Source organism: Sus scrofa, chromosome 9 (genome assembly GCF_054392235.1).
Source record: "Sus scrofa isolate SSC_HxYL_T2T_F1_AM1 chromosome 9, Sscrofa_HxYL_maternal_Yorkshire_Landrace_v2.0, whole genome shotgun sequence".
Classification (NCBI taxonomy): Eukaryota; Metazoa; Chordata; class Mammalia; order Artiodactyla; family Suidae; genus Sus; species Sus scrofa.
In genome coordinates this window covers 107,624,255-107,651,033 of record NC_139391.1, presented here as the reverse complement: position 1 = coordinate 107,651,033, position 26,779 = coordinate 107,624,255, and the positions used below count along the sequence as shown (strand labels likewise).

The 26,779-nt window shown below is 42.5% G+C and overlaps 1 protein-coding gene and 1 long non-coding RNA gene across 6 annotated transcripts in view; one reads left to right on the top strand and one right to left on the bottom strand.

Moving 5' to 3' along the window:
• The window catches only part of CCDC146 (coiled-coil domain containing 146), a 132,505-nt gene that overhangs the window by 81,669 nt on the left and 24,057 nt on the right, over positions 1–26,779 (top strand). For all 3 annotated transcript variants that reach the window (XM_084977404.1, XM_084977403.1, XM_021102558.2), the window contains exons 3-7: positions 12,246–12,328; positions 15,452–15,661; positions 21,706–21,763; positions 24,114–24,290; positions 26,171–26,244. In XM_084977404.1, coding sequence (XP_084833530.1) covers positions 12,246–12,328; positions 15,452–15,661; positions 21,706–21,763; positions 24,114–24,290; positions 26,171–26,244 — 602 coding nt within the window. The remainder of the gene's footprint in view (positions 1–12,245; positions 12,329–15,451; positions 15,662–21,705; positions 21,764–24,113; positions 24,291–26,170; positions 26,245–26,779) is intronic.
• Positions 1–26,779, bottom strand: part of LOC110262247 (uncharacterized) — a 117,563-nt gene that overhangs the window by 81,462 nt on the left and 9,322 nt on the right. For 2 of the 3 annotated variants that reach the window (XR_002347080.2, XR_014816102.1), the window contains exons 2-3: positions 12,959–13,080; positions 9,699–11,412 (exon numbers count right to left, since the gene is read on the bottom strand). This is a non-coding gene — a long non-coding RNA (uncharacterized LOC110262247). Of the gene's footprint in view, positions 1–9,698; positions 11,413–12,958; positions 13,081–26,779 lie in introns of those variants that run through there. The other variant, XR_014816101.1, reaches the window with a different exon arrangement.

The following is a 26,779-nucleotide window of genomic DNA, read 5'->3' as shown; positions in this document are numbered from 1 at the left end:
ATTAAGTTGTTGGTCTTTTAATTGCAGATGCATCTCCAGTATCCTGCATTTGTACCTTCCTTTTCTCATGATTTCTGGTTTGGGTAACATATTTGTGTGTAGATGATTTCCTACTTTTATTATATGTATGCCTTTATTGGTGAGCCTTGTCATTTGTAATACTTTTGTTTCTAGTTGTGGCTTTTCCGCCTATAGAAGTTCCTTTAGTATTTGCTGTAAAGCTGGTTTAGTGGTCCTGAACTCTCTTAGCTTTTGCTTGTCTGTAAAGCTTCTGATTTCTCCTTCAGATCTGAATGAGAGCCTTGGTGGGTAGAATAATCTCAGTTGGAGGTTTTTTCCTTTGATCACTTTCAGTATGTCGTGCCTCTCCCTTCTGGCCTGCAGAGTTTCTGCTGAAAAATCAGCTGCTAAGCTTACTGGGGTTCCCTTGTATGTAATGTGTTTCTTTTCCCTAGCTGCTTTCAACATTTTCTCTTTTGTCTTTAATTTTGGTCAGCTTGATTAATAGATGTCTCGGGGTGTTCCTCCTTGGGTTTATTTTACATGGTACTCATTGTACTTCCTGGATTTGAGTGAGTGATTCCTTTTCCACGTTAGAGAAGTTTTTGGCTGTTATCTCTTCAAATATTTTCTCTGGCCCTTTCCCTCCTCTCTTCTCCTTCTGGCATCCCTATAATACGAATGTTGGTGCATTTAACATTGCCCCAGAGTTCTCTTAGACTGTATACATTTCTATCTTTTTTCCCTTTTCTCTTCCACATCAGTGATTTCCACCAATCTGTCTTCCACCTTGCTTCTTTGTTCTTCTGCCTCCTGTATTCTCCTGTTGTTTCCTTCTAATGAATTTTTTATTTCAGATATGATATTTTTGCATCTCTACTTGCTTAATCTTTAAATATTCTATTTCTCTGTTCAATGTTTCTTATAATTTTCAATTTTGCCTCGTTTATTTCCAAGATCTTGAATCATCTTTATTATCATTAGTCTAAAGAATTTTTTTTTTATTATTATTTTCCCACTGTACAGCAAGGGGGTCAGGTCATCCTTAGATGTATACATTGCAGTTACAGTTTTTTCCCCCACCCTTTCTTCTGTTGCGACATGAGTATCTAGACATAGTTCTCAATGCTATTCAGCAGGATCTCCTTATAAATCTATTCTAGGTTGTGTCTGATAAGCCCAAGCTCCCGATCCCTCCCACTCCCTCCCCCGCCCATCAGGCAACCACAAGTCTCTTCTCCAAGTCCATGATTTTCTTTTCTGAGGAGATGTTCATTTGTGCTGGATATTAGATTCCAGTTATAAGTGATATCATATGGTATTTGTCTTTGTCTTTCTGGCTCATTTCACTCAGTATGAGATTCTCTAGTTCCATCCATGTTGCTGCAAATGGCATTATGTCATCCTTTTTTATGGCTGAGTAGTATTCCATTGTGTATATATACCACCTCTTCCGAATCCAATCATCTGTCGATGGACATTTGGGTTGTTTCCATGTCCTGGCTATTGTGAATAGGGCTGCAATGAACATGCGGGTGCATGTGTCTCTTTTAAGTAGAGCTTTGTCCGGATAGATGCCCAAGAGTGGGATTGCAGGGTCATATGGAAGTTCTATGTATAGATTTCTAAGGTATCTCCAAACTGTTCTCCATAGTGGCTGTACCAGTTTACATTCCCACCAGCAGTGCAGGAGGGTTCCCTTTTCTCCACAGCCCCTCCAGCACTTGTTATTTGTGGATTTATTAATGATGGCCATTCTGACTGGTGTGAGGTGGTATCTCATGGTAGTTTTGATTTGCATTTCTCTTATAATCAGCGATGTTGAGCATTTTTTCATGTGTTTGTTGGCCATCTGTATATCTTCCTTGGAGAAATGTCTATTCAGGTCTTTTGCCCATTTTTCCATTGATTGATTGGCTTTTTTGCTGTTGAGTTGTATAAGTTGCTTGTATATTCTAGAGATTAAGCCCTTGTCAGTTGCATCATTTGAAACTATTTTCTCCCATTCTGTAAGTTGTCTTTTCGTTTTCTTTTTGGTTTCCTTTGCTGTGCAAAAGCTTTTCAGTTTGATGAGGTCCCATGGGTTTATTTTTGCTCTAATTTCTATTGCTTTGGGAGACTGACCTGAGAAAATATTCATGATGTTGATGTCAGAGAGTGTTTTGCCTATGTTTTCTTCTAGGAGTTTGATGGTGTCCTGTCGTATATTTAAGTCTTTCAGCCATTTTGAGTTTATTTTTGTGCATGGTGTGAGGGTGTGTTCTAGTTTCATTGCTTTGCATGCAGCTGTCCAGGTTTCCCAGCAATGCTTGCTGAATAGACTTTCCTTTTCCCATTTGATGTTCCTGCCTCCCTTGTCAAAGATTAATTGACCATAGGTGTCAGGGTTTATTTCCGGGTTCTCTATTCTGTTCCATTGGTCTGTCTGTCTGTTTTGATACCAGTACCACACTGTTTTGATGACTGTGGCTTTGTAGTATTTCTTGAAGTCTGGGAGAGTTATGCCTCCTGCTTGGTTTTTGTTTCTCAGGATTGCTTTGGCGATTCTGGGTCTTTTGTGGTTCCATATAAATGTTTGGATTGTTTGTTCTAGTTCTGTGAACAATGTCATGGGTAATTTGATAGGGATTGCATTGAATCTGTAGATTGCTTTGGGTAGGATGGCCATTTTCACAATATTGATTTTTCCAATCCAGGAACATGGAATATCTTTCCATTTCTTTACATCTTCTTTGATTTCTTTGATTAAAGTTTTATAGTTCTCGGCATATAGGTCCTTTACCTCTTTGGTCAGGTGTATTCCGAGGTATTTGATTTTGTGAGGTACAATTTTAAAAGGTATCATTTTTTTGTATTCCTTTTCTAATGTTTCATTGCTGGTATACAGAAATGCAACTGACTTCTGAATGTTAATCTTATATCCTGCCACTTTGCTGAATTTATTAATCAGTTCAAGGAGTTTTGGGGTTGAGTCCTTAGGGTTTTCTAGGTATAGTATCATATCATCTGCATACAGTGACAGTTTGATCTCTTCTCTTCCTATATGGATGCCTTTTATTTCTTTTGTTTGTCTAATTGCTGTGGCTAAGACTTCCAAAACGATGTTGAAGAGCAGTGGTGAGAGTGGGCATCCCTGTCTTGTTCCAGATTTGAGTGAGAAGGCTTTCAGTTTTTCCCCATTGAGGATTATATTTGCTGTGGGTTTATCATAAATGGCTTTGATTATATTCAGGAATGTTCCCTCTATACCCACTTTGGCGAGGGTCTTGATCATGAATGGATGTTGAACTTTGTCAAATGCTTTTTCTGCGTCTATTGAGATGATCATATGATTTTTGACCTTTTTTTTGTTAATGTGGTGTATGATGCTGATTGATTTGCGTATGTTGAACCATCCTTGTGAACCTGGGATGAACCCAACCTGGTCATGGTGTATAATTTTTTTGATATGTTGTTGGATTCGGTTGGCTAAGATTTTGTTGAGGATTTTTGCATCTATATTCATCAATGATATTGGCCGATAGTTTTCTTTTTTGGTGGTATCTCTGTCTGGTTTTGGAATGAGGGTGATGGTGGCCTCATAGAATGTCTTTGGGAGTATTCCTTCTTCTTCAACCTTTTGAAAGAGTTTAAGGAGGATGGGCACCAATTCCTCTTTATATGTTTGATAAAATTCACCTGTGAAGCCATCTGGTCCTGGACTTTTATTTGTAGGGAGTGATTTTATGACCTCCTCAATTTCATTTCTAGTGATCGGTCTGTTCAGTTGGTCTGTTTCTGCTTGATTCAGTTTTGGCAAGCTGTAAGATTCTAGAAAATTGTCCATTTCTTCCAGATTGTCAAACTTGTTGCCATACAGTTGTTCATAGTATTCTCTTATGGTTTTTTGTATTTCTGCTGTATCCGTTGTGATTTCTCCTTTTTCATTTATAATTTTGGTTATTTGGGTTCTTTCTCTCCTCTTTTTAGTGAGTCTGGCCAGGGGTTTGTCAATTTTGTTCACCTTTTCAAAGAACCAGCTCTTGGTTTTATTAATTTTCTCTATTGTTTTTTGAGTCTCTATTTTATTGATTTCTTCTTTGATCTTTATAATTTCCTTCCTTCTGCTGACTTTAGGACTTTTTTGTTCTTCTTTTTCTAATTCGTTTAGGTGGAGGGTTAAGTTGTCAATTTGGGATCTTTCTTCTTTTTTGAGAAAGGCCTGGATTGCTATAAATTTCCCTCTGAGCACTGCTTTCGCAGCATCCCATAGATTTTGAGAGGTTCTGTCTTCATTATCATTTGTTTCAAGGTAGTTTTTAATTTCCTTCTTGATTTCCTCATTGACCCATTGGTTTTTTAGTAGCTTGTTGTTTAGTCTCCATGGAGTAGGTTTTTTCTCTTTGCTTTTCCCATGGTTGATTTCTAATTTCATGGCATTGTGGTCAGAGAAGATACTTGAGATAATTTCTACGCTCCTAAATTTATTGAGATTCGCTTTGTGTCCCAATATGTGGTCAATTCTTGAGAATGTTCCATGAGCATTTGAGAAGAATGTGTATTCTGCTTTTTTTGGATGTAGTGTCCTGAAGATATCAATTAAGTCTAACTTTTCTATTGTTTCCTTTAGGATCTCTGTTGCTTTATTGGTTTTCTGTCTAGAGGATCTGTCCATTGATGTGAGGGGCGTATTTAGGTCTCCTACTATGATTGTATTCTCATCAATATCTCCCTTTATGTCTGTTAATATTTGTTGTGTGTATCTGGGTGCTCCTGTATTTGGGGCATATATGTTGACAATAGTAACATCCTCTCCTTGGATGGATCCCTTAATCATTAAATAGTGTCCTTCTTTGTCTTTCTTTATGCCTTTTGTTTTAAAGTCTATTTTGTCTGATATGAGCGTTGCGACTCCTGCTTTTCTGTCATGTCTATTGGCGTGAAATATTTTTCCCACCCTTCCACTTTCCATCTATATGTATCTTTTGTCCTAAGGTGAGTTTCTTGTAGGCAGCATATTGAAGGTTTTTGCCTTTTTATCCACTCAGCCACTCTGTGTCTTTTGATTGGAGCATTCAGTCCATTGACATTTAAGGTGATAATTGATAGATGATTATTTATTGCCATTTGAACCTCGTGTTCCAGTTGATTCTATGGTTCTCCATTTTTTTTTTTTTTTTTTTTTGGTTGGATGGTCTCCTGTTATTATCTGCTTGAGTGGTTTTTTTTTTTTTTTTCATTTTTTGCAAATGCAATATTTGGTTTTGGCTTGTGATTGCCCTGTTTTTTAAGTATGCTAACCCCTTCCCATAAATGTGTGTTTTAGCCTGATGGTCCTGTAAGTTCAAACACTTCATTACTATATTAAGAAGAGAGACATACATATAAACAAAAAGGGTTATTTACCTCCTGACATCCCTTGCCCACATTTTATGGTTTTGATGACTCTTTTTTATTTTTTTCTTTTTAATTTTATTTTGTTTGAAGCATGTTCATGATTAAATCTGTATGCTGGCTTATTTGAGTGACTGCTCTCTGATTGCAGTTTCCTCAGTCCTAGTTCTTCCTCTTCTTCTTCTTTTTTTTTTTTTTCTTTTCTTTTTTCTTCCCTTTCCTTCCTTTCTTTTTGGTTTAGAGAAGCCCTTTCAATATTTCCTTTAACCTGGGTTTTGTGTTGCTGTATTCTTTAAGTTTTTGTTTGTTGGGGAAAATTTTTATTTCCCCTTCTATTTTAAATGATATTCTTGCTGGATAGAGTATTCTAGGTTGCATATTTTTTCCTTTGAGCACTTTAAATATCTCTTGCCATTCCCTCCTGGCCTGTAGTGTTTCTGTAGAGAAATCAGCTGATATTCTTATGGGGGCTCCTTTGTAGGTAACATTCTGTTTTTCTCTTGCTGCCTTTAGGATCCTCTCTTTATCACTAACTTTTGCCATTTTTATTATGATGTGTCTTGGTGTGGGTCTGTTTGGGTTCAGTTTGTTTGGGGCCCTCTGTGTTTCTTGTATCTTGAACCCAGTATCCTTTAGATTTGGGAAGTTTCCAGTGATAATTTCTTCAAATATATTTTCCATTCCCTTATCTTTTTCTACTCCTTCTGGAATTCCTATTATGCGTAGATTGGCCCGCTTTACATTATCCCATAGGTCTCTTATATTGCTTTCCAGTTTTTTGATTCGGTTTTCTGTCTGTTGACCAGATTGAGTGATTTCCATTATTCTATCTTCCATATCACTGATTCGTTCTTCTGCATTATTCATTCTGGTTTTTACTGCCCCTAGTTCAGTTTGCATCTCTGCAAATGAATGTTCTAGTTTTTCTTGGCTCCTCCTTATATTTTCTAGTTCCTTTCTGAGAGTATCTGCATTACTGTTCATATCTTCTCTTAATTCCTTCAGTATTTTCACTATTTCTCTTTTGAACTCCAGGTCTGTCAGACTGCCGAGATCTGTTTCATTGTTGACTGTTTTAGGTGAGTTCTCCTGTTGGTTTGACTGGGAGTGGTTTCTCAGCTTCTTCATCTTGCTTGTTGTTTTCTTTCTCCTGAGGGAGTTGTACTCTCCGTGATTGGGCAGTGTTTGCCTTGTCACTGCCGTGGAATATTTCCTGAGGGCTGGCATTGTTGGTCAATCTTTTTTGAGGCAGTGTGGCTTTTCTGGAGTGTTGATGGGGCTAACAGTGTTTCTTTGAAGCAAAGGAGGACTTCCTGAGGGCAGACAGGAGTGAGAGGTCCACACCGTGATGGTAGCAGATTTCACTTGGCCATGCAGAGCTTGCTCTGGTGTTTTTAGGCTGTGGGGTTCTTGCAGGGGGTTGGCGGTGTTGGGCAGCTGCTTTTTAGGGGTGCATCACCCCCTGGGGGCTGGAGCAGCTATCTGGGGCACTGAGAACCTGAGAGGCTCTTCCCTAGGGCAGCCCAACTCAGAAGGACAGCCTGAGAATGTAGGCGGATCTCTTCACAGTCTGGCTGAGCTTGTTGCAGCTTTTCTGGGCTGCAGGGGGTCCTGCCTGGAGCTGGCAGTCCTATGCAACTGGTCCACTAGAGCATCCCCTGGGGGCTTGGGCGGGTAGCAGGGCCGTTGGAAACCGAAGAGGCTCCTCCCCGGGGCAACCTGACTCAGAAAAACCGTCCGAGAATTAGGCGGATCTATTCACAGCCTGGCTAAGCTTGTTCTAGCTTTTCTAGGCTGCAGGCCTTTTCTCGGGGGCTGGTGCTGTTTGGTGCTGCTCTGCGGAAGTGTAGCCCTTCCAAAGGGCAAGCAGGCCTGTGCAGGGACAGCCCCTGCGGTGGTAGGCTTCAGGCAATTGTTGAGGCCAGCCCTCCTGGATGGCAGGCAGCCCCAGGTCCGTGAGAGCGTAGGGCGTGGTGGGGGTGGGGGGAGGGGATGCACTGGGAAGCAGAGTTTTCAGCTAGCTAGCGGGCCTGTAAGCTTGCTGTGGCGTGGGGGGTATTCTATGGGGACCCACCCCTTCTTCTCTCCCCTCCCCAGCACGGGCGCAGACCAGGCTCTTTTCCCAGGTTCCCTCTGATGTGGCTTTCCCCTTCCCCACTCCTGGAGTATTGCTCCCTTCCTCTGCGACAGCTTTGTTTTCTAGTCTCCCAGGCAGTCTCTGCCCCGTCAACTGGTTTCTAGACCTCACAAGCAGTTTCCGCTCTGCCCCGCCCCCCTAGCCCGGGGACTAATCTCTGGAGCCGAGGTCTCGGTGCCCAGCCCCCACCCAGGCGGCGCCCCCCGGCCCTTTCTCGGGGACTAACCTTCGGAGGCGAGCTCTCGGTGTTCAGCCCCCACCCAGGCGTCCCCCGGCCCCCTCTCGGGGACTAACCTTCGGCGGCGAGGTCTCGGTGCCCAGCCCCCTCCCAGGCATCCCCCTGCCCTTTCTCAGGGATTAACCTTCGGAGGCGAGGTCTCGGTGTTCAGCCCCCACCCAGGCGTCCCCCGGCCCCCTCTCGGGGACTAACCTTCGGAGGCGAGGTCTCGGTGTTCAGCCCCCACCCAGGCGTCCCCCGGCCCCCTCTCCGGGACTAACCTTCAGAGGCTAGGTCTCGGTGCCCAGCCCCCACCCAGGCGGCGCCCCCCGGCCCTTTCTCAGGGATTAACCTTCGGAGGCGAGGTCTCGGTGTTCAGCCCCCACCCAGGCATCCCCCGGCCCCCTCTCGGGGACTAACCTTCAGAGGCGAGGTCTCGGTGCCCAGCCCCCACCCAGGCGTCTCAATTTTTGGTGACTCTGCCCGTAGTTCAGATGGTCCGTTGGGTTCTCGATCGGCTCCTCCGCACTCCAACTTACTGCTACACTCCTCTCTGCATCCGGAGATTCCTCCGGCTCGTTTGATCTTTCGCCCGGTAGGTGACTTTCCAGGGTGCGGGATCCCTTTCTCCTCCGCAGTTCCCTTTCGGGAGTCCCCATCTCGCTCGGATTGGCCTTCTCTCACTCTCCTCTTTTCTCCTGTTCTGCCCAATAATGTCACGAATTTCTTGCCGTTATTGGAGTTTAGGTTCCTCTGCCAGCGATTGGTTGCTGTTCTGTGCGAGTCATTTATTCTGTAGATGTGCTTTTTTTGTTGTGTTTGTGGGAGAGGGTGAGCGTGTCCTCCTACTCCTCCGCCATCTTGTCCTCTGACCTAAAGAATTTTTCATGGAGGTTGGTAATCTCCAGATCACGTAGCCATTTTTCTGGGGTTTTTTCTTGTTCCTTTAACTGAGTCATAATTCTTTGCCATTTCATTTTGTGTAGACTTTTACCATGGTCTCCTTTTTGCAGGCAATAGGGTTATAACCTCTCTTGCTTCTGAGGTCTGCCTCCCTTTGTGGCTGAAATAGGTACAGGGGCTTCCTGCAGGCTTCTTGATGGGAAGGACTGGTGCCTGATCACTAGTAGGTGGAGCTGATTCTTATCCCTCTGGTGGTTGGGGCTTTGTCCCTTGGTCTGATTAGAGGTGGCTATGTGCCTGAGGGGTCTTCAGGCTGATGGGTGGGGCTGTATTCCCACCTAGTTGTTGTTGGGCCAGACTTTTCCAAAATGGCCACCTCCAGGGGAGTTCCTGCAGATGATTATTCCTGAGACCTTTGCCTCCAATGTCCACTCCCCACAACAAGCCACAGTCACCCCCTGTTTTCCCAGAAAATCCTCCAAGACCTGCAGGCAGGTCTGACCCAGATTCCTATGGAGTCTCTGCTTTGCCCTGGGACCCACTGCACATGGGAGCCTGTGTGTACCTTTCAAGAGTAGAGTCACCATTCCTCCCAGTCCCATGGAATTCCTGGGCATAAGCCCCACTGTCCCTAAATGCCAAAGGCTCTGGGGACTGCTCCTCCCAAAGCAAGATCCCCAGGTGTGGGAACCTGACATGGAGCTCAGAACTCTCACTCCCATGGGTGAGCCTCTGAGATATAAGTTACTTTCCAGACTCTGAGCTTCCCACCCACTGGGTATGCGGTTGCTTATATCACACAATTGCCCCTCCTACCATCTCAAGGTGGCCTCTTTGTCTTTTGGAGTATAATACCTTTTTTGATAGTTTCCAGTCTATTTTGTTGAAGCTTGTTCAGCAGTTGGTTGTAATTTTGTTGTTTTTCGTGAGAGAAGGTAAGTGCCAGTCCTCCTACTCTGCCATCTTAATCCTGTCCAATTTCCACAAGCTTAATCATGTTTCTTTGAGGGAGAAAACTCATCAAGCTCTTCATACCACCAATCTGGACATTCCACCCCAAGGGATCTATCATTTATAATTTACTTATTTGCTTAAACTTACAATATAGAGAAAATAATTGCCAAATATCAAATATAGGGTTTTTTCCCCACAAACGATAAAACTACTGAGTATAGATTTGAACATTCTGTAATTTCTTTTGTGTCTTTCTCCTTGAACTGTGAGCTCCTGTAAGCCAGGGCCTATGTGAATTCACTTGTTTCCATCATACAGGGCGGTGGCTGGGAGGTAATGGTCTTTTCAATGTTTAAACAAAATACTATGTGTGTTTTTAAACACATGATTCCATAATTACCTTACTCAATGGCTTGCCTCCACTGGCCAGCTTCCTAGGCTAGTTTGTTGGTAACAAGGCTGGCTTCCACGTGGCCTTCACAACTCACACATACACATGCAAAACCACAGCCACACACTTGACCTTTTCATAACCTTTTCCCGGCTACTTTTCCCCTTTAGGAGTGCCTATATGCAAAATTTTTTGTTTCTATTGGACTTTAAATTCCCTGTGCCTGTGGCCTACACCCTTTTTAGAAGCCAGTGAAAATGTTTGTGACCCCAAATAGATTATAAAATACAGAAAGCTCAAAACACAGAAAGAAAACTGGCTCAAAAATACAGAAAGTTAACTGAAGAACCCAAACAAATGTGTTTAATTAAATATCTATAAAATGTAACATTAGGTCAACCTACTAAATCACTTAGCAACTCAACACTTAAATATAACTTACATGTAATTTTTCAAGTTGGTGTATGAGTACATTCTAAGATACTTCATATAGTGAGACGTGAAACCTCCTGAAGTTCTTAAAAATCCTATTCTCTGTATTTTACTCATACCTAAAAAAGAAGGGTTGTGGGAATTGGAACCCAGGCCTGGCACCAGCTTGTAGACCCTTGTGAAAGATCCCAGACTTTCACAAAGACGAGATGTTTGCATGGCGTATTTAATAATGTTTTCCTACTCTGATTTTGGTGGAGAGACTATGAAACCTCACTGTGTAGATGCAGGCTTTTGCATGTTATCCATTCCACTCATTCATTTGCTCATTCAGCACACATTTGCCAAATACATACACTGTGCCTTGGGTTCTACAGGCTGAAGATACAGTGAAGAGCAAGGTAACCCAGGCCCTTTCCTCATGGTGCTTATAGACTAGCTGGGGAATAACATTCTTTTGATCACAGAAATAAATGTATTACTACACATGGTAATATATAAAATACAGAGTTTTTGGTGGTGGTGGTGTAAGTGGGTATCTATCTTAGAATAGGCATCAGAGAAGGCCTTCTTAGGGACTGATGTTTAAGCTAAGGTGTAAAGGAAGAGTTAGAGTGAAGAGTGAACTGGGTTGGGGTCAGGGGAGCGTGGAATGAGGAATGGCCCATGCAGAGGCCTGAGGAAGGAAAGAGGTTTGTGCATTTATGGAAACCAAAGGCAGCCAGTGTGGCTGGACCACTATGAACGAGAGCAGATTGCTGTGAAAGGGGACTGCGAGGGAGGCAGGGTCATAGGGGACCTCAAGGGTCATACTAAGGGTCTTGAATTCTTTTCCACTTAAGGAGTTTGAGCACAAAGTGTAACAAGACCATGCTTGATTTTTTTAAAAAAGACCTCCATGGAAATTAGATGAACAGGGGCCCTGAGTAGAAACAGATGGGAAGGAGGAAGGTGGAGGCCTGCTGTAGTCCAGCTCAGAGACGATGTGCCTTAGACTAGTGGAATCTAGGGAAAGGAGCAGAAAATGCATGGATTAAAAAACTATTTTGAGATAAGAACAACAGGGCATCAAAAAACCCTAATCTTTTCTTTAGTTCTGTTTTTCCATAGCATGTCACTGACAATTTAAAGTCCAACCTAATACAAATGCTCATTGCATTATGGCAACACTTTAGTGTTCGATGCTGCATTATGATGTCTATTAAGTACTTATTACCTAACTCAGAGAGTAAATGAAAAGTTCTTTTACCAGAAAGGAAAGATGAATAAATAAAATCACTTTGTGTACCTGATACACTTTCATGTTTCTTCGACATGAAATATCTTAGAATGCACAACTCGGGTTGAAGTTCTGACTCTGCCTTTAACTGTAACTTTAGATATATTACTTAACCTTTTTAAACTTTAGTTTGAAATGGAGATAATCCTTACTTCACAAAACACTTCAAGGATGAAATAACTAATGTACAAGTTGCTCATAATATATACTCAATAATTATTCGTTCTCAACTTACAGGTAACTATCCTATTAATCAATACCCTGTAGGGTGTTTGCTAAGCCTAGAAATATGGGTTTTTTTAGAATTGGAAGAATTTTCCTTCAATTTATAGATGATGGAATCATAGTCTTCATCTAATAAAGATTTGCCCAGGAACTTAAAGCAGAATAGAACTAGAACCATTTTCACCAAAGATCCACCGTCTTCCAAATTTGCCTTATTGTCTCAAATGTTTCCTAATGCTTTTATTACATCCATATATCCATTTTATCTCTGCTTAAAGCATAAAGAGGATGATGGCTCATGGTGGTCATGTGTTCCTTGTGTTTTCTTTGCTAGTTACATGCTTTGGGCAAACTTCCTGGAACTAGGATGGCAGAGTTAAAAGCCAAGTACACCTTGCTGCATGATACAGTGATGAGGTATGTTATTTACTAACGTGGAGACACCTTTTCTGATGTTTATACTTCTCACTTGTAATGAAACCTATCTTATTTTTCATTTTCCCAAAAGCTAAGACAAAGGTCTGAGTTCAAGTGTTTTAAGAAATGATACCAGGAGTTATTGTGAGAGAGTGGGGAAGTGAGATGGGGAAGGGAGTTATCCAGCTGGGATGTGTTGATCTCCAAGTTAACACTGCAGGGAGCTGGCCCCTGAGGACTCTTAAGGGGACTGTAAAGCACATCTCAGAACTCTCCCACCCAAGTATGTGGACACTGGCATATTTGTTCGATAATTTCCATCCCTCGTTGATCAAGGGTTGCTCCTAGGTAGATGAACTTCTGGTTCTTCTAGCTTACCCTTCAAGAAGCCAAGAAAGTTCCAATGGCCAGAGAAATCTCTCAGGCAGAAGCACACAGATGCTGTTGGTAGCATGATAACCATCCACCAAAGCTACAGGTGACCCCCAGAGAGGGCCAAGGGGACTTGGATAGGACACTGAAATCATCTTCTACCGGGCACTCCTCCAAGAGTCTCTCCTCCCCACCTTTCTTCACCACTCAGACAACCCCAGTCTACATCTGCTGAAACCTTTTGTCTTTATTTCTCACCTGTTCCTCCCATCCTTGGCTAATCCATTTAGTCCAATCCCAGTCAGCACAGGTCAGAAGAGTAGACATTCACAGAATCTTTCAACAAGGTTTCCTAAGCACCTGCGATGGCCAGTGAGAATCTAGGAGAGTAAACAAAGAAGGGGAAACTCTATTTTGCTTCGACTTCTTGCTGTTCCCAGCCTCTTTCTTCCTTTCCCCACCTCCTGCCTCATAGCTTCGCATGACACTTTCATCAAAAACCAATGAGCAACAGCAGCATACAGAAGCTCCAAGCTATGATTCCCCAGCCACCCTCTCTCCAATCTCAACCATCGCTCCTACTTCTTTTCTTGCCCAGTCATTTGGCTATGTGGAGGGTGGGAGCTGAGGGAGGATTAAAGAAGGAGAGCAGAGCCACATCCCCAAGGACCCCTCGCTTTGACTCCACCCTGAATCCTCAGCTCCATGGAGGTTATAACTACCCTCCAGATCCATCAGCTTTATCTCCTCCCTTCCCCAGCCCCAAGCTAAATCCTCACCCTCACCCCTAACAGAGACTCCATGCCCCACAACTAGTCCTGCCCTCATGTGTACACATAGTTCTCAAGACTCAGCAACTTAGAGGATTTAGGTGGGAAGTCCAGGGTCATCCTTCTCAACCTACTTCACATGGCTTCACCGCAAGAACTCTCCATGCAGTTATGGACATCATTCTGAGCTTCTTTGAGGACAGAATCATCTCTCAGCCTCTGAAGAGCTCTAATCCAGAGCCCTGCACAGCCTGAAGGGTGCTGACTTGGCTGCCTCCTTGCCACCACAACTTGGCTTCTGGTAACAGTGACAGATGGCCATGCAGGACCAAGGTTATGGCATTGTTTCTTCCTACTTCTGGGTCTTGTTGCAAAAACCATGACTTCCCTTCTGCCACCACATTTTACCTCCTCTTGACCCCTTAGTTCCCTCTTGCGTGATTACACTGAACACCCACCACTCTCTCCAATCCCCCTGCCCAGAGGTGGAAAAAGCATGAAGACGGAGACACTTCGCTCTTGCTGCTGGGGCTGCAGCAGGACAGAGAGAGGCTGGAAATGCTAAACTGAAATGGAATGAGTTTTCCATAGACACCACAGTAGAAGAGTTATTAAATTCTCTTCTGCTGACACTGTATTTTAAGTCCATGTGCATAAAATTACAATTTGTGTTCTAGCTGGAATCTTAACCATCTCTTTCACCTCCTTTCTGGGGGGAAATGGCCACTATGGCCCAAGCCAATACCTTACAATTCCATGGTTGCAGATACATACTGAAGACATCAGATAATTGTAGATTTACAAAGAATATACAAGGAAATTGACATGTAAGAAGTAACTCCAGCTTTCATTAGTGGAAATTACATGCAGTATCTTTATAGCTGTTGCTGCTATTTGGAACCTAACACAGTGCCTGGCACATATGATGTTCCAAAAAAGGTTTTGTTGGCTGCTATGGAACAAATGAGATATTAAAACCCGAGAAAATGGGTGGAGCTAGTAACTTCAGCTTGGTCAAGTCATTGGGCATCTCTGCAAATGAGCAGAAACCTGAGGATTTCTCCTGGTGAAGAAAAATGGTGGGGAGCCCACCCACCCAAAGAAGAGTGCTAGCTTTAAAGCAGGACCTGGCAGCGTCTTGCTTCTGAATAGGAGAGGTAGCTCATGAGAGAAAGTTGGGTTTCAAGTCTGCTGGTAAGGCTGGAGCTGATGGCTAGATTATAGCAAAGGTGAGTGATTTCTAGAAGATACTGGAGGGTCCATCAAGTCCCATTTCTAAATCCATTCAATGCTGCTTCTAGCCAAAGGCTTAACCCAAGATAGGACCAATGACATAGAATATAATTAGAGCTGTAGGAATCCCCATCTGCCATGACATTCACATCCAGCTGTAGCTAGGCATTGAACTTATGATCAGAAGCCTATAAATTAATACATACCCATAATTTCACAGGAGAATTTTTCTTTCTAGTGTCCTAGTAAAGTATCATCAGAAAATGTACTGTCTTTTCTTAGTTCACTAAGGAAGAAAAGATTTCCTTTCAGTGAGGTCATGAGAATTCAAGAATTCGAGAACCAGGGTTGCTGGGGCAGTTGGAGGGAGGACTCAATCTTCTCATTCTTCTCCCCACTCTGGATAGTCATGATCATTCTTCAAACTCAAACGCAAATATCCCATTCTCTTCCAACAAATCCTTTCTCTCTCATCTCCCAGCATCTTGATCTAGACACTAGTGGTAGCATTTGTCAGTTGGTTTCCAGCTCTCTATTCAAATCTGTTCCCTCTGCTAAGACTGTGAGCTCCATTTGCCTTTGGACCTAGCACAAACTTGGCAGAAAACTGCCACTGAATCGAACCCAAAAATGAAAGGAACAGTGTAGAATGCTCCCTTTCCTCTTTGCTAGACCTCCATAGGAGCTACGAGGGGTATTAAAGAGGGACACCCCTCATTATGTGAATCTCTGCCTTTCCGGGGTCCAGCACACAGGAGTCAGAGGTCCAGCTGCTCCAGGATGCCAAACGTTTCACCGAACAAATACAACAGCAGCAGTTTCACCTGCAGCAAGCTGATGATTTTCCAGAGGCATTCACCACTGAGGTCTCCAAAATGAGAGAACAACTTCTCAAGTATCAAAATGAATACAATGCAGTGAAGGAAAGAGAGTTCCATAATCAGTACAGATTGAAAAGGTAAGTACACAGTTCTTCAAGCTCACAGAGAACAGGTATAAGCAAAGCTGTTTCCATGGAAACAACATTAGGAAAACATCGGATGAACCGAAGAAGGAATTTTAGGAACAGTGAGTATAAGACAGCCATGTTAAGAGCACTCTAAGCCTTGTTCTTTCCTGGATTCCTTAAAACAAGCACTTCCTGAAAAGAAGGCTGCACAGCCTCTAGAAAAAAGCTCAGGTAACAAGAAGTACTCAGGAAAAGGAGATCCCTCTAGGTTTCCAGGTATCGAGAAAACCATAAGTGTTGGGAACTGCAGCCAAAGAACACACTCCATGGAACAAGGACCTGGCACGTACTCTTGCCTCTCCCACCCTGGCGCTGGCCCCTCGCCCCTTTGTGGCACCACATCCCATGTCTGCGTGGAGACTGCCTGCGTGCACTTTCCAAACATGCCCATGTGAGCTCAGGGTCACATCTGGTTCACTCTATTCTTCCAATAAAGGAATGGGGACCCCAGCGTCAACTCTCTTCTCCTATTACTAGACTATGCCTTAGGATCAAGGAAGAAAGTAATATCCTTTGGGGCAACTGATTTACTTAACCAAATCTGGAGGATGGCATTCAATGAACTAAAGCATAAATGTATTGCTAGAAGGGATAAGTGTTATTTCTAACATTTTTTTCTAATGTTCCTCCTAAGTCGAAGTCAGGAGAAGAGCTGGTTCAGCAAATCACACAATTTATATTGAATTTCAAAACAACTGTGATCCAGGTTTTATGCTGTGGGCTGTGCTTGGATCCTGGAGGGAAAGCCAAACCATCTCTCCTAGAATTTGTTACCATTTAAGGTGGCAGAACTTTGTCTGGCTATTTTTAAGAGGAGGTAGCTTTGCCGCCCAGTGAACGTTAACTCAGTCCTGCTGAGAGATAAGCAAATGACTTGAGTGGCTTTCAGAGGGCCTTGCCCTCCCTGGTTTTGAATCTTCTCTTTGGAGCCTATTTGTCTCAGCTGGGGGATAAAGAAGACTAACTTAATCAGCAGAATTATATCCGGGGAGGGGGAGAATCTGAGTTCTTCTTTGTCTTTCCATCTAAACTTGTTTCGGGCTTACCAGTGAGATCTATAAAAAGAAAGCCTAGCTATTTCTGTGCTCTGTAAGCACTCTTTCAGTTGAGAAAATAATGAAATTAAAACAATTGGTGGTTGTTCATTAGTATTGAAAATATGAATGCTTGACATTTCCGTGAAAGGGTACCAGGAACATAAGTCAGTTGATACTTAAATTGTTTAAAATTTCCAAGTATTCCTGCCAAGTGGAAAGGAAAAAAAAAAAAAAAAAAACCAGAACTCTTGTCTTTTAGGTATAGACAGACAAACTCATTGAGTTGCTTGGGGTAGGGTGGGGGTGGGGGGCCCGTACACAGTGACCTACAGTAAACAAGAACATTCAAAGTGCACACTTGCAAAAAAGTTTACTGTGTGTTCTTTTTGGATTTGTACCATGTAATGTTATCGCCTAAGCAGATTCCCTTGCACTCTCAAATATTAGTATCTCAAGAATTAACTATTTTCATAATAGTGGTGATACCAAAGGAAATACCAGGAAAGAATTATAGACCATGCATTTCATTGGCTTAATATGTTTAGAATGGAAACAGATTCACCCAACACCTCCCCAGGGGAAAAAAAAAAATAGTTATTTCCATCCCCATATAAAAATAAAGAAACTAAGACAGTGAGGGGGAAAAAAAAAAAAACTATTCATCCAAATAGACAGATGATATTTTTCAGGTCAGCACAATGAACTCTCATTTTATTGGGGGCAAGAGTAGCAGAAGCCCAAGTAATTTGCTCTCTTCGACCCCAACATCCTTAGCAACTTCTGAGTCATGAGCGACTCCTAAGAACAACATATTTTTCAAATATTCTAGAGAAAGGATTTTACTCTATAATTGAGTCGATTTTCTTATGTTTTCACATAATATAAGTTCATTAATATTTTTTATTTTTATTTTTATTTTTTATTTTTTTGTCTTTTTGCCATTTCTAGGGCCGCTCCCACAGCATATGGAGGTTCCCAGGCTAGGGGTCCAATTGGAGCTGTAGCTACTTGGCCTACACCAGAGCCACAGCAACGCGGAATCCAAGCCGCATCTGCAACCTACACCACAGCTCACGGCAACGCCAGATCCTTAACCCACTGAGCGAGGCCAGGGATTAAACCTGCAACCTCATGGTTCCTAGTCAAATTCGTTAACCACTGCGCCACGATGGGAACTCCATAAGTTCATTAATAAATGCTAATCATGAGTATAATTACATGGTTGGCTACTAACTAAATCTGTTACCACAGTTTCTGGGTTTGGATTAATATTCATCAATGACCATTTGATAAATACGCAGTTCGGGAAAGAATATATAACCTACCTAATATACTGTAAATAAATAATGAAGTGATTAAGTAAATACTGTTGAGAACTTATTTTTGAAACAAAGTAGAATTATATATATATATATATTTTTTTTTTTTGGTCTTTTTGTCTTTTAAGTCCGCACCCATGGCATATGGAGGTTCCCAGGCTAGAGGTCCAATTAGAGCTGTAGCCACCAGCCTACACAGAGCAACGCCAGATCCTTAACCCATGGAGAGAGGCCAGAGATCGAACCCATATCCTCATGGATGCTAGTCAGGTTCGCTAACTGCTGAGCCACAATGGCAACTCCTAGATGTCATTATCTTTCTAAAAACTTCCCCAAGCTTTTCCTCGCCTTCACTTTGTTACCCCTTGGGGGCTTCTTTCTAAGTCCTAATATTTGGAGAGCAAATCAATTGTGTCTCTCGTGCTAACCTGATATATTCTGACAAGTCTTGGTCATCTGCAGAAACGGCTGTCGTTGGTTAGTGCCGTCTGTCGTGGGTGTGGACGTGGAGCAGGGGGCATGCATCTCCCCATGTACAGGACTTTCCCGATGTGACCATGGCCTTAAGGGCTGTTTCCTCTGCCATAGCTGGTTCCCTGTCAGTGCTCTCCCAGGGTTTAGTAGTCATTTTCCATTTCATTATTTTTTTTGGCCACTCTCGCAGCCTGCAGAAATTCCCAGGCCAGGGATGGAACTTGAGCCACAGCAGTGACAATGCCAAGTCCTTAACCACTAGGCTATCAGGGAATGCCTGGTCATTTGCTTTCTTTCTTTCCTTTTTATCTTTTTAAGGCCACACCCATGGCATATGGAGGTTCCCAGGCTAGGGTTCTAATCGGAGCCGTAGCCACCGGCCTACGCCAGAGCCACAGCAACTCAGGATCTGAGCCATGTCTGCAACCTACACCACAGCTCAAGGCAATGCCAGATCCTTAGCCCACTGAATGAGGCCAGGGATCAAACCTGTGTCCTCATGGATACTAGTCAGGTTTGTTAACTGCTGGCTGAGCCATGACGGGAACTCCCATTTTCCATTCTTAGTCCAGTAGAGATAGCAAAATTGGAACCAAGAAAAAGAGATCTGGTAAGGAAGGAACAAAAGGATTGTTTTAGCAATGTTACTGGAATTCCAGAAAGTTAGAATTATGACAGAGGGGCATAGAGGTCATCAAGATTAGTAGTAAGAAAAAAACTCACAGCCGGAACAGATTTTACCTTCTAACATGGAAAAAATCTTTCCCGCTCCCCTGTGGCAACCAAGAAGAGAACCAGCCTAGATCAGGTTTTGCAGGAAATAGTCCTTGTAAAATCAAAGAGAAGCACCTGAGATACATGTTAAAATGGCAGATCTAACCCCAAACTAATAATTCTGCTTTCTGCCCAAGCCTCCCCACCCAGAGCGACATTGGAATTGTTAACAAGCTGCGTGATTCTGATTCGTGTCAGAGTTTAAGAATTCATGGTTCCCAAAGTGGTTCTCAGCCCTGACTATATGTAAGAAGCCTCAGAGTGCTCTCTCAATGACCCCTCAGTCTGGGGCCCAAAACCTCCAGTGATGGGGGTTCATAGCCTCCACAGCAGCCCAGCCCAGCTTTGGACAGCCTGACTCTTAGGTGGTTATTGCTTGTACTGGCTCAGAAATCTACCTTCCGGCAACTTCCACCCACTCGTGCTGATTCTACTCCCAGTGGTGAGCAGCAGCTCTTGCACTTGGCTGCATGTAGGGCTTCCTGCATCACCCCTTTACCCACGAGTCCTCAAAACCAAAATCCTTGACAACGTGCTATCAGTTAGGAAAAGAAGTGGATCCTTCCTTAGGAGCTTTCACATTGAAGCACCCCTTAGTCAGCAATGCTGAAAATGTCAGATTTAGATTTTTAATGTCAGTTTAAAAGTTTAGGAGTGTATGTGTGTATGTATGTGTGTATATGTAGGTATATACATAAAAATTATATAAATATGTAATTTCTCAAGAGGCAAAACAGACTTTTTTTTCATCCCAGTAACATCATGCAAAAATGAGAAGTCAAAATGAGAAAAAAAGAGGAGTTCCCATTGTGCCTGAGTGGGTTAAGAACCCGACTAGTATCCATGAGGATGCAGCTTAGATCCCAGGCCTCACTTGGTTAAGAACCCGACTAGTATCCATGAGGATGCAGCTTGGATCCCAGGCCTCAATCAGTGGGTTAAGGATCCAGTGTTGCTGCAAGCTGTGCTGTAGGCGGTATAGGTCATGGCTGTGGCGCAGGCTGGCAGCTGCAGCTCTGATTCGACCCCTAATCTGGGAACTTCTATGTGCTGCAGATGCGGCTGTAAAAAGAAAAAATAAAGGAGAAAAAAAGACATAATGCATAAAGATGTTTATTACATTATAATTTATAAAAGTGAAAAATCTAAAGCAATTTAAATTCTAAAAAAAAAAAAAATAGTGGAATATTTCGAGAATAATGTATTTCAGAGGCAGCTTGATACTAACCAGCGCCCTGGAGTCAGATAGAGCGGAGTTTGAAAATCAGTTCAGAATTGACTGATGACTTTGCATGAGGTACCTAACTCCTCAGTTTTTTCATTTGTGCAGTGAAGATAACAATACCTACCTAATAGTGATCTTAAGTTTAAAAATGATGTATGTAAAGTGCCTGGAAGATAGTAGATAATATTTAGGATTATTTTATTATGGTATGATAGGGGTGGGGTTATGAATGATGTGTTTCTCTTTAAGTAAAAGCCTTTATCTTTTAAAAGAAAAAAGTCAATTAGTGTTTAACAAAAAAAGAGAAAAATGCATGATAGAAATGTAATTAGTTTAAAATATCCTAAAGAATTTGTCATTTTATATTTGTTTAAATTAATATAAAACAAAATTTATTTGAAAGACTGTAAGTCTTACCTGTGGGAGAGTTTTAAGTCACCATTTTGAAACAGGGAGCGCTGGTGGTCTTGGCAACCCAGAGATGGCAGCACACTACCACCCCCTGGTGGCAACATGGCTGAGGTGTAGGATCAACAGCTTGGAAGCAAAGTAGCAATTTATACGAAAGCTCTCAAAGCAAAAGCATTAAGTATTCAAAGCGCTGGAAAAATTCAGCTTCACTTTGTGGTCCACATAACTGATCTATATTAAATCCCTTGTGACACATACTTATTATACCAAGCTTAATTTACATTATTGAGAATACAGTTTCATAAAAATAAACCTGGTATGCATGCCTCTTTAGTATCATGTTCCTAGACTTACTGGCTAGTGGGATCTGCCAATTTGACAGAACTCATAGAGGCTACAGCAGTAATCCAGGCAGGTACTAGTTTATTGCAAGTAATATAAAGAGCACCAAGCCTCCTGTAGGAACCTGAGTCTAGCGGGAGGGGTCGTGCTCCTAAGCAGTTATAATGTGATGAGAGAACTGCTCTGATGTGTGTGCGTGTGTGTGTGTGTGTGTGTGTGTGTGTGTACATGTTGTAGGAGGATTGGGGAGGGAGCCACAAAATGGGCCCATGGGAATCAGTGAAGCCATCACAAAGAAAGGACACCAAGCAAACACACATGGAAAGTGCTTTCTGAGAAGAGAAAAGTTATTACTGCAGAAATAGCTTACATTTTTATACTTGGCCAAACTTCTTTTTTTTTTTTTTGCAGCTTAATGGAAGAAAAAAGTCTCATTCTAAAGGAATTCGAGAAGATACCTAAGCCAGGAGTAAGTCTTAGATGATCTAGACTTTGTTAAGTATAGCTGGATTTGAACATCCTTTTGATGAATATTAGTGTTTATCACAACAACCGTACCCTGAAACATCTGAAAGATCCCAAAGTCTTAACTGTGGATGATGCTGAAAGGAATATCTGCAGTAAACATAAGTGGTGCCTATTACAGGATTTAGCTATTTGGCATCTGATTTAGGTTGTGTCTAGTTGGACAATATCAGCTTTGTTTTCATAAGAAAAAAAGGATTCTGTGGTTGTCACTTCAAATATTTTTGCTATAGCTATTACTCTCACAGCTTCCTGAAGGTCTCAAGCTGATTACAAGAAATGTTAATAAAGATGCATCACTTATCAATTTCTGCATAACAAAGTGCCCCCAAACAGAATGGCTTCAACAACAACCATTTCTTACTTTCCACAGTTCTGAATTGTTCTGGTTTGAGCTGGCTCAGTGGGACTGGATGGTCTAGGATAGCTTCATTCATATGTTGGCCAGGTGGCAGGCTAGTTGGTCTACAAGTCCCATGTCACTAGTTACATGACGGTGAAAGGGTTTCCAAACCCAAGAAAGACAGTTTCAAGAGAGTGCAAACCCCAACACAAGTGCTTTTCAAACCTCCCTTTAAATCATTGTTGGTATCATCTCATTGGCCAAAGCAAGTCACATGGTCATTTTTAGAAGCAAGGGCTAGAGAAACAGGCCCTACCTCTCAACGGGAAAAATGACAGAGACATTTTGCAAAGAGGCATGCCAGCAGGAATAGGAGGAATTTACGTCCCTTCTTTTTTGTAAATCTATCATAGAAAGAAAAGAGATTATCATACTTTGCATTGCTTTCTCCTTTTGAATGGTTATATTTCAAAAGTGTGTTGGTGGCAGTTTAATTCCAAAGCCAAAAAAAAAAAAAAAAAAAAAACTGTTTAGAACAGACTAAAAATACCATATTATACATGAATACAATTATGTCCACATATTATATACTATTATATAAGTATTCCTAACCACCATTTATAACATACATTCTATGGGAGAAAGCATTTTGCATTTCAGTTCCAGATCCTAGAATCATCAGTGTTATCTTCTCTCTCTCTCTCTCTCTTTCTTTTTTTTTTTTGCTTTTTCTGGCCATACCCATGATATATGGAGGTTCCCAGGCTAGGGGTTTAATTGGAGCTATAGCCGCTGGCCTGCACCACAGCCACAGCAACTTGGGTTCTGAGCCACATCTTCGACCTACACCCCAGCTCATGGCAACGCCTGATCCTTAACCCACTGAGCAAAGCCAGGGATCAAACCTGCATCCTCATGGATGCTAGTCAGATTCATTTCCGCTGCACCATGACGGACACTCCATCAGTGTTACCCTCTTGCAGCAGCAGTGGAGGAGCGGGATATGTAGAAAGGCCAGAGCAGGCTAAATGGATCCCTCCACTTAGTCATTGGCAATGTGTAGACTTTCTGAGGACCAGAAAGCTTCTCTCTCAAAAGGCAAACACTCCCCAGATAGTCACAAGAAACAAAGACTTGTTAGGAGTCTAGAGGGCAGGGCATTCGGGGAGAATGTGAGTAAGAGAAGTGGTATTAATAAGAGAGCATGGGGTTAAGGAGCTTCCAAGGATTACGTGTTCCAAGTAGAAACTCTAATCCTGATTCTCATGCGCGACTCAGTTTAGCTATAAACCAGATATTCAAATATTATTTGCATCAAATTTTGTCAAATCACAGAGCTACTGGAGAAAAAAAAAAGACTGGAAATTTTTACTACTTGGTGTGAAATAAGTAATAACAGAAAAAAGACACACTTAAAATTTAAGATGACAGAAAAGAGCATTAGTTTAAAAAATTAGTTCATGGGAGTTCCCGTTGTGGCTCAGCATTTAAGGACCCCAATGCTGTCTCTGTGAGGCTGTGGTTTGGTCCCTGGCCTCACTGAGTGAGTCAGGGATCCAGCCTTGCTGCAAGCTTCAGCATTAAGTCACAGATGGGGCTTCTAGCTGGTGTGGCTGTGGCTGTGGCTGTGGCTGTGGCATAGGCCTCAGCTGCAGCTCCAATTCAACCCCTGGCCCAGGAACTTCCATATGTTGTAGATATGGCCATAAAAAGAAAAAAAAAAAAGAGTTCAACTCTAATGTAAAATGTTTAATGCATGCAGTATAATTGCCACACCTTTACTGAAGAGGTTAGAAATACTCAGTTGCATTTAACTTTGCAAGACATCATCCATGAAGCTCAAAACAAATATAATCAACATGGTGAGTAAAATCATTTTTAATTTGATGTTGAGGCAGACAGGTGTTGGCTCAGATGCTGGATAACCCGGTAATTCTCATGACTTTTAAAGGAAATGGAGAAGAAGGTGAGAATGTTGAGAGAAAGCACTGAAGAACTACGTAAGGAAGTAATGCAGAAGAAATTAGAAATTAAAAATTTACGGGAGGATTTGACATCGAAGCAAAAGCAATCACTAAAGGAGCAGAAGGAACTAGAAGAACTGTTGGAATATCAGGTCACTTTAAAGGTGTGCTATTTACAGTTCATAGCTATTTAAATGTGGTGCCTGCAGGGACATAAAACTGCAAGGGGATCAAGACAGATGCATAGGGTTGACAAAGACCAAACCCCACAAACTAAAGTGTCCTCTGCACTGTGCTGGATCCTATCAGACTCCCCCTGGGCTCCAGGAATTCACAAGAGACTTGAGTGTGTTGGGTAACATCCCTTTATGTCACTTCCTTCAAGAGCAACCAAGTGCCCTAACCTCTTCTGTGGATTTTTATTACTTGATCCTTGTCTGTCTGCTTGATTGTGCTTCGCGTCCCTCGCACCATGAAAGGGATGCAGGGCCTATGTTTATATTCTAGAAGATAATTAAAATTCACTTTATTTTGAAACACGTGTAACAAGTCTCAAAACAGTTTAAGTAACCTAGAGTTACTTTTTAAAATAACAACATCTGCATTGGCTGAGAGAGCAATCATGATTCACTTTGACCTCTTTTTCCTTAAGTCAGAGCCATCGGTCAAGACATACCTGTACCTGGGCACTGAACAGAGATGGATTTATGAGGAACCCAATGAAATGAAAGTCTTGGGCTGCTCACTTGCATGAACCTCTTCCAAGTTCCTCCCCTCCACCCCCGATTTAGCATTTGTCATTTCTGACACTTTTTTTAAAGACCGTACAAGTTCTACCCTCACAAAACCTAGATCTGCCCCAGAACTAAGCAAGATCCCAGGAAGAAAAGCACCACACAGCAGGGATGGCTTCAGCCTCCAAGCATCGGTTCCCCCGGCCCCCAAAGTCCACCGTGATCCTCATGGGATCCTAAGATTGTTGAGGCTAAAACAATCTTGTGTGAATCCACAGAACATAACACAAAGTGGTGTTAGGCCAAGACAGCTCTGATCTTGGCCTTGCCACACATGACCTTGCCACTTCTGTGACTGTGGGAACATTATTTAACCTCTCTTGGACTCAGTCTTAGGCAGGGGTCCCTAGAGGCAGAGAATAAGACAAGTATTCACTGAGGAAGACCTCAAAGGACAATCTGATAGAAGAGTCAGGGAAGCAGGAGAGACCCAGGGAAGAAGCGGAGCCAAAACATGCTTTCAGGAGAACCTTGGTTCCAAGCTGATCCCACGGGGAACTCCAGGCCATGAATTGCAACTCAGAGGTTGTTCCACCCTGAGGCAGGGGGGGTGGGCTGATCTGTCCCCACATGGGTGAGTCATCAGTCATTCATCAGTCACAGCCTGCTCCCCTCCTTCCACCCTCTATTTCCTGACGAGGCAGCTCTGCCCAGACACAGTCCTACCCAGAGACCAAGCCTGGGCTGCAAGCTGCCTCTGCACCCTCTGAAGGATGCACATCCCTCCATGAGGGAAATCTGAGCAGAGCACCACCAGTATTTGTTACACTTCGTTTTCTCCTCTTCAAAATGCTAACAACCATAACTACCTTGGATGGTCATTATGAGTACGAAATGGAATAGTAAAATCTTGCTGCATATGGAGTTCCTGTCGTGGCACAGTGGTTGACGAATCCGACTAGGAACCATGAGGTTGCAGGTTTGATCCCTGGCCTCGCTCAGTGGGTTAAGGATCAGGCGTTGCCGTGAGCTGTGGTGTAGTTCGCAGACTTGGCTCAGATCTAGCATTTCTGTGGCTGTGGTGTAGGCCGGCAGCTGTAGCTCTGATTAGACCCCTAGCCTGGGAACCTCCATATGCCTCGAGTACAGCCCTAAAAAGACAAAAGTCAAAAAAAAAAAAAACTTGCTGCACAGCACAGCGAGCTAATACTGAGAAGAACTCTACACCTTGTAGTTCTCTCCTATTTAATTTTCTTAACTGCTCCTGGTCCAAGATTACCTAATTTAACAGGGTTCCCTTTCTTTGCTAGGATGAAGTGGTCCACCATCAAGCCATTCCTGTACAAATTGGAAAAGAGATAGAAAAGACAATGCGCAAAAAAGTGTATGATTGAATATGTTTTATTTGTTGTCCTTCCCTGCCCACTCTCCCCTAAGTTATGTGTGCATGCTAAAACAAGAATGTTAACCACTGAACGCATCAAATTACTGTCATAATTTTAGAAGTATCTGCGCTTGGCCCTGCCTAGGCTGTGTAGATCAAGTTCTTTCAAAGAATGTAGTGCAGCATATTACTGTCATTCCTAATACTTATTTATATCTTAATTTGGGGACAGTATTCGCTTTCCAATTGACAAATCATCTCTGTTTAGAGAACTCCAGTTGACTTTAACAGGGCTAGGTATGGAATAAATTATCTGAATGGGGTGGAGTTTCATGATCTGGCTCTATGTCCACCTAAAGCAGGTGCCTAAAGCCTAAGGGATAGTAACTCTTCACTTGCCACCTATTCATGGGTGTAAGACCCCCCAAACGTTCAGAGTAGATTTGGAGGCAGAAGCCACTGAGGAATTCTCAAGGTTTAGAGGAACCCCAAAAGATAAAGAAGTGAAGAGACAAAAATCTGGAGAAGAACTACT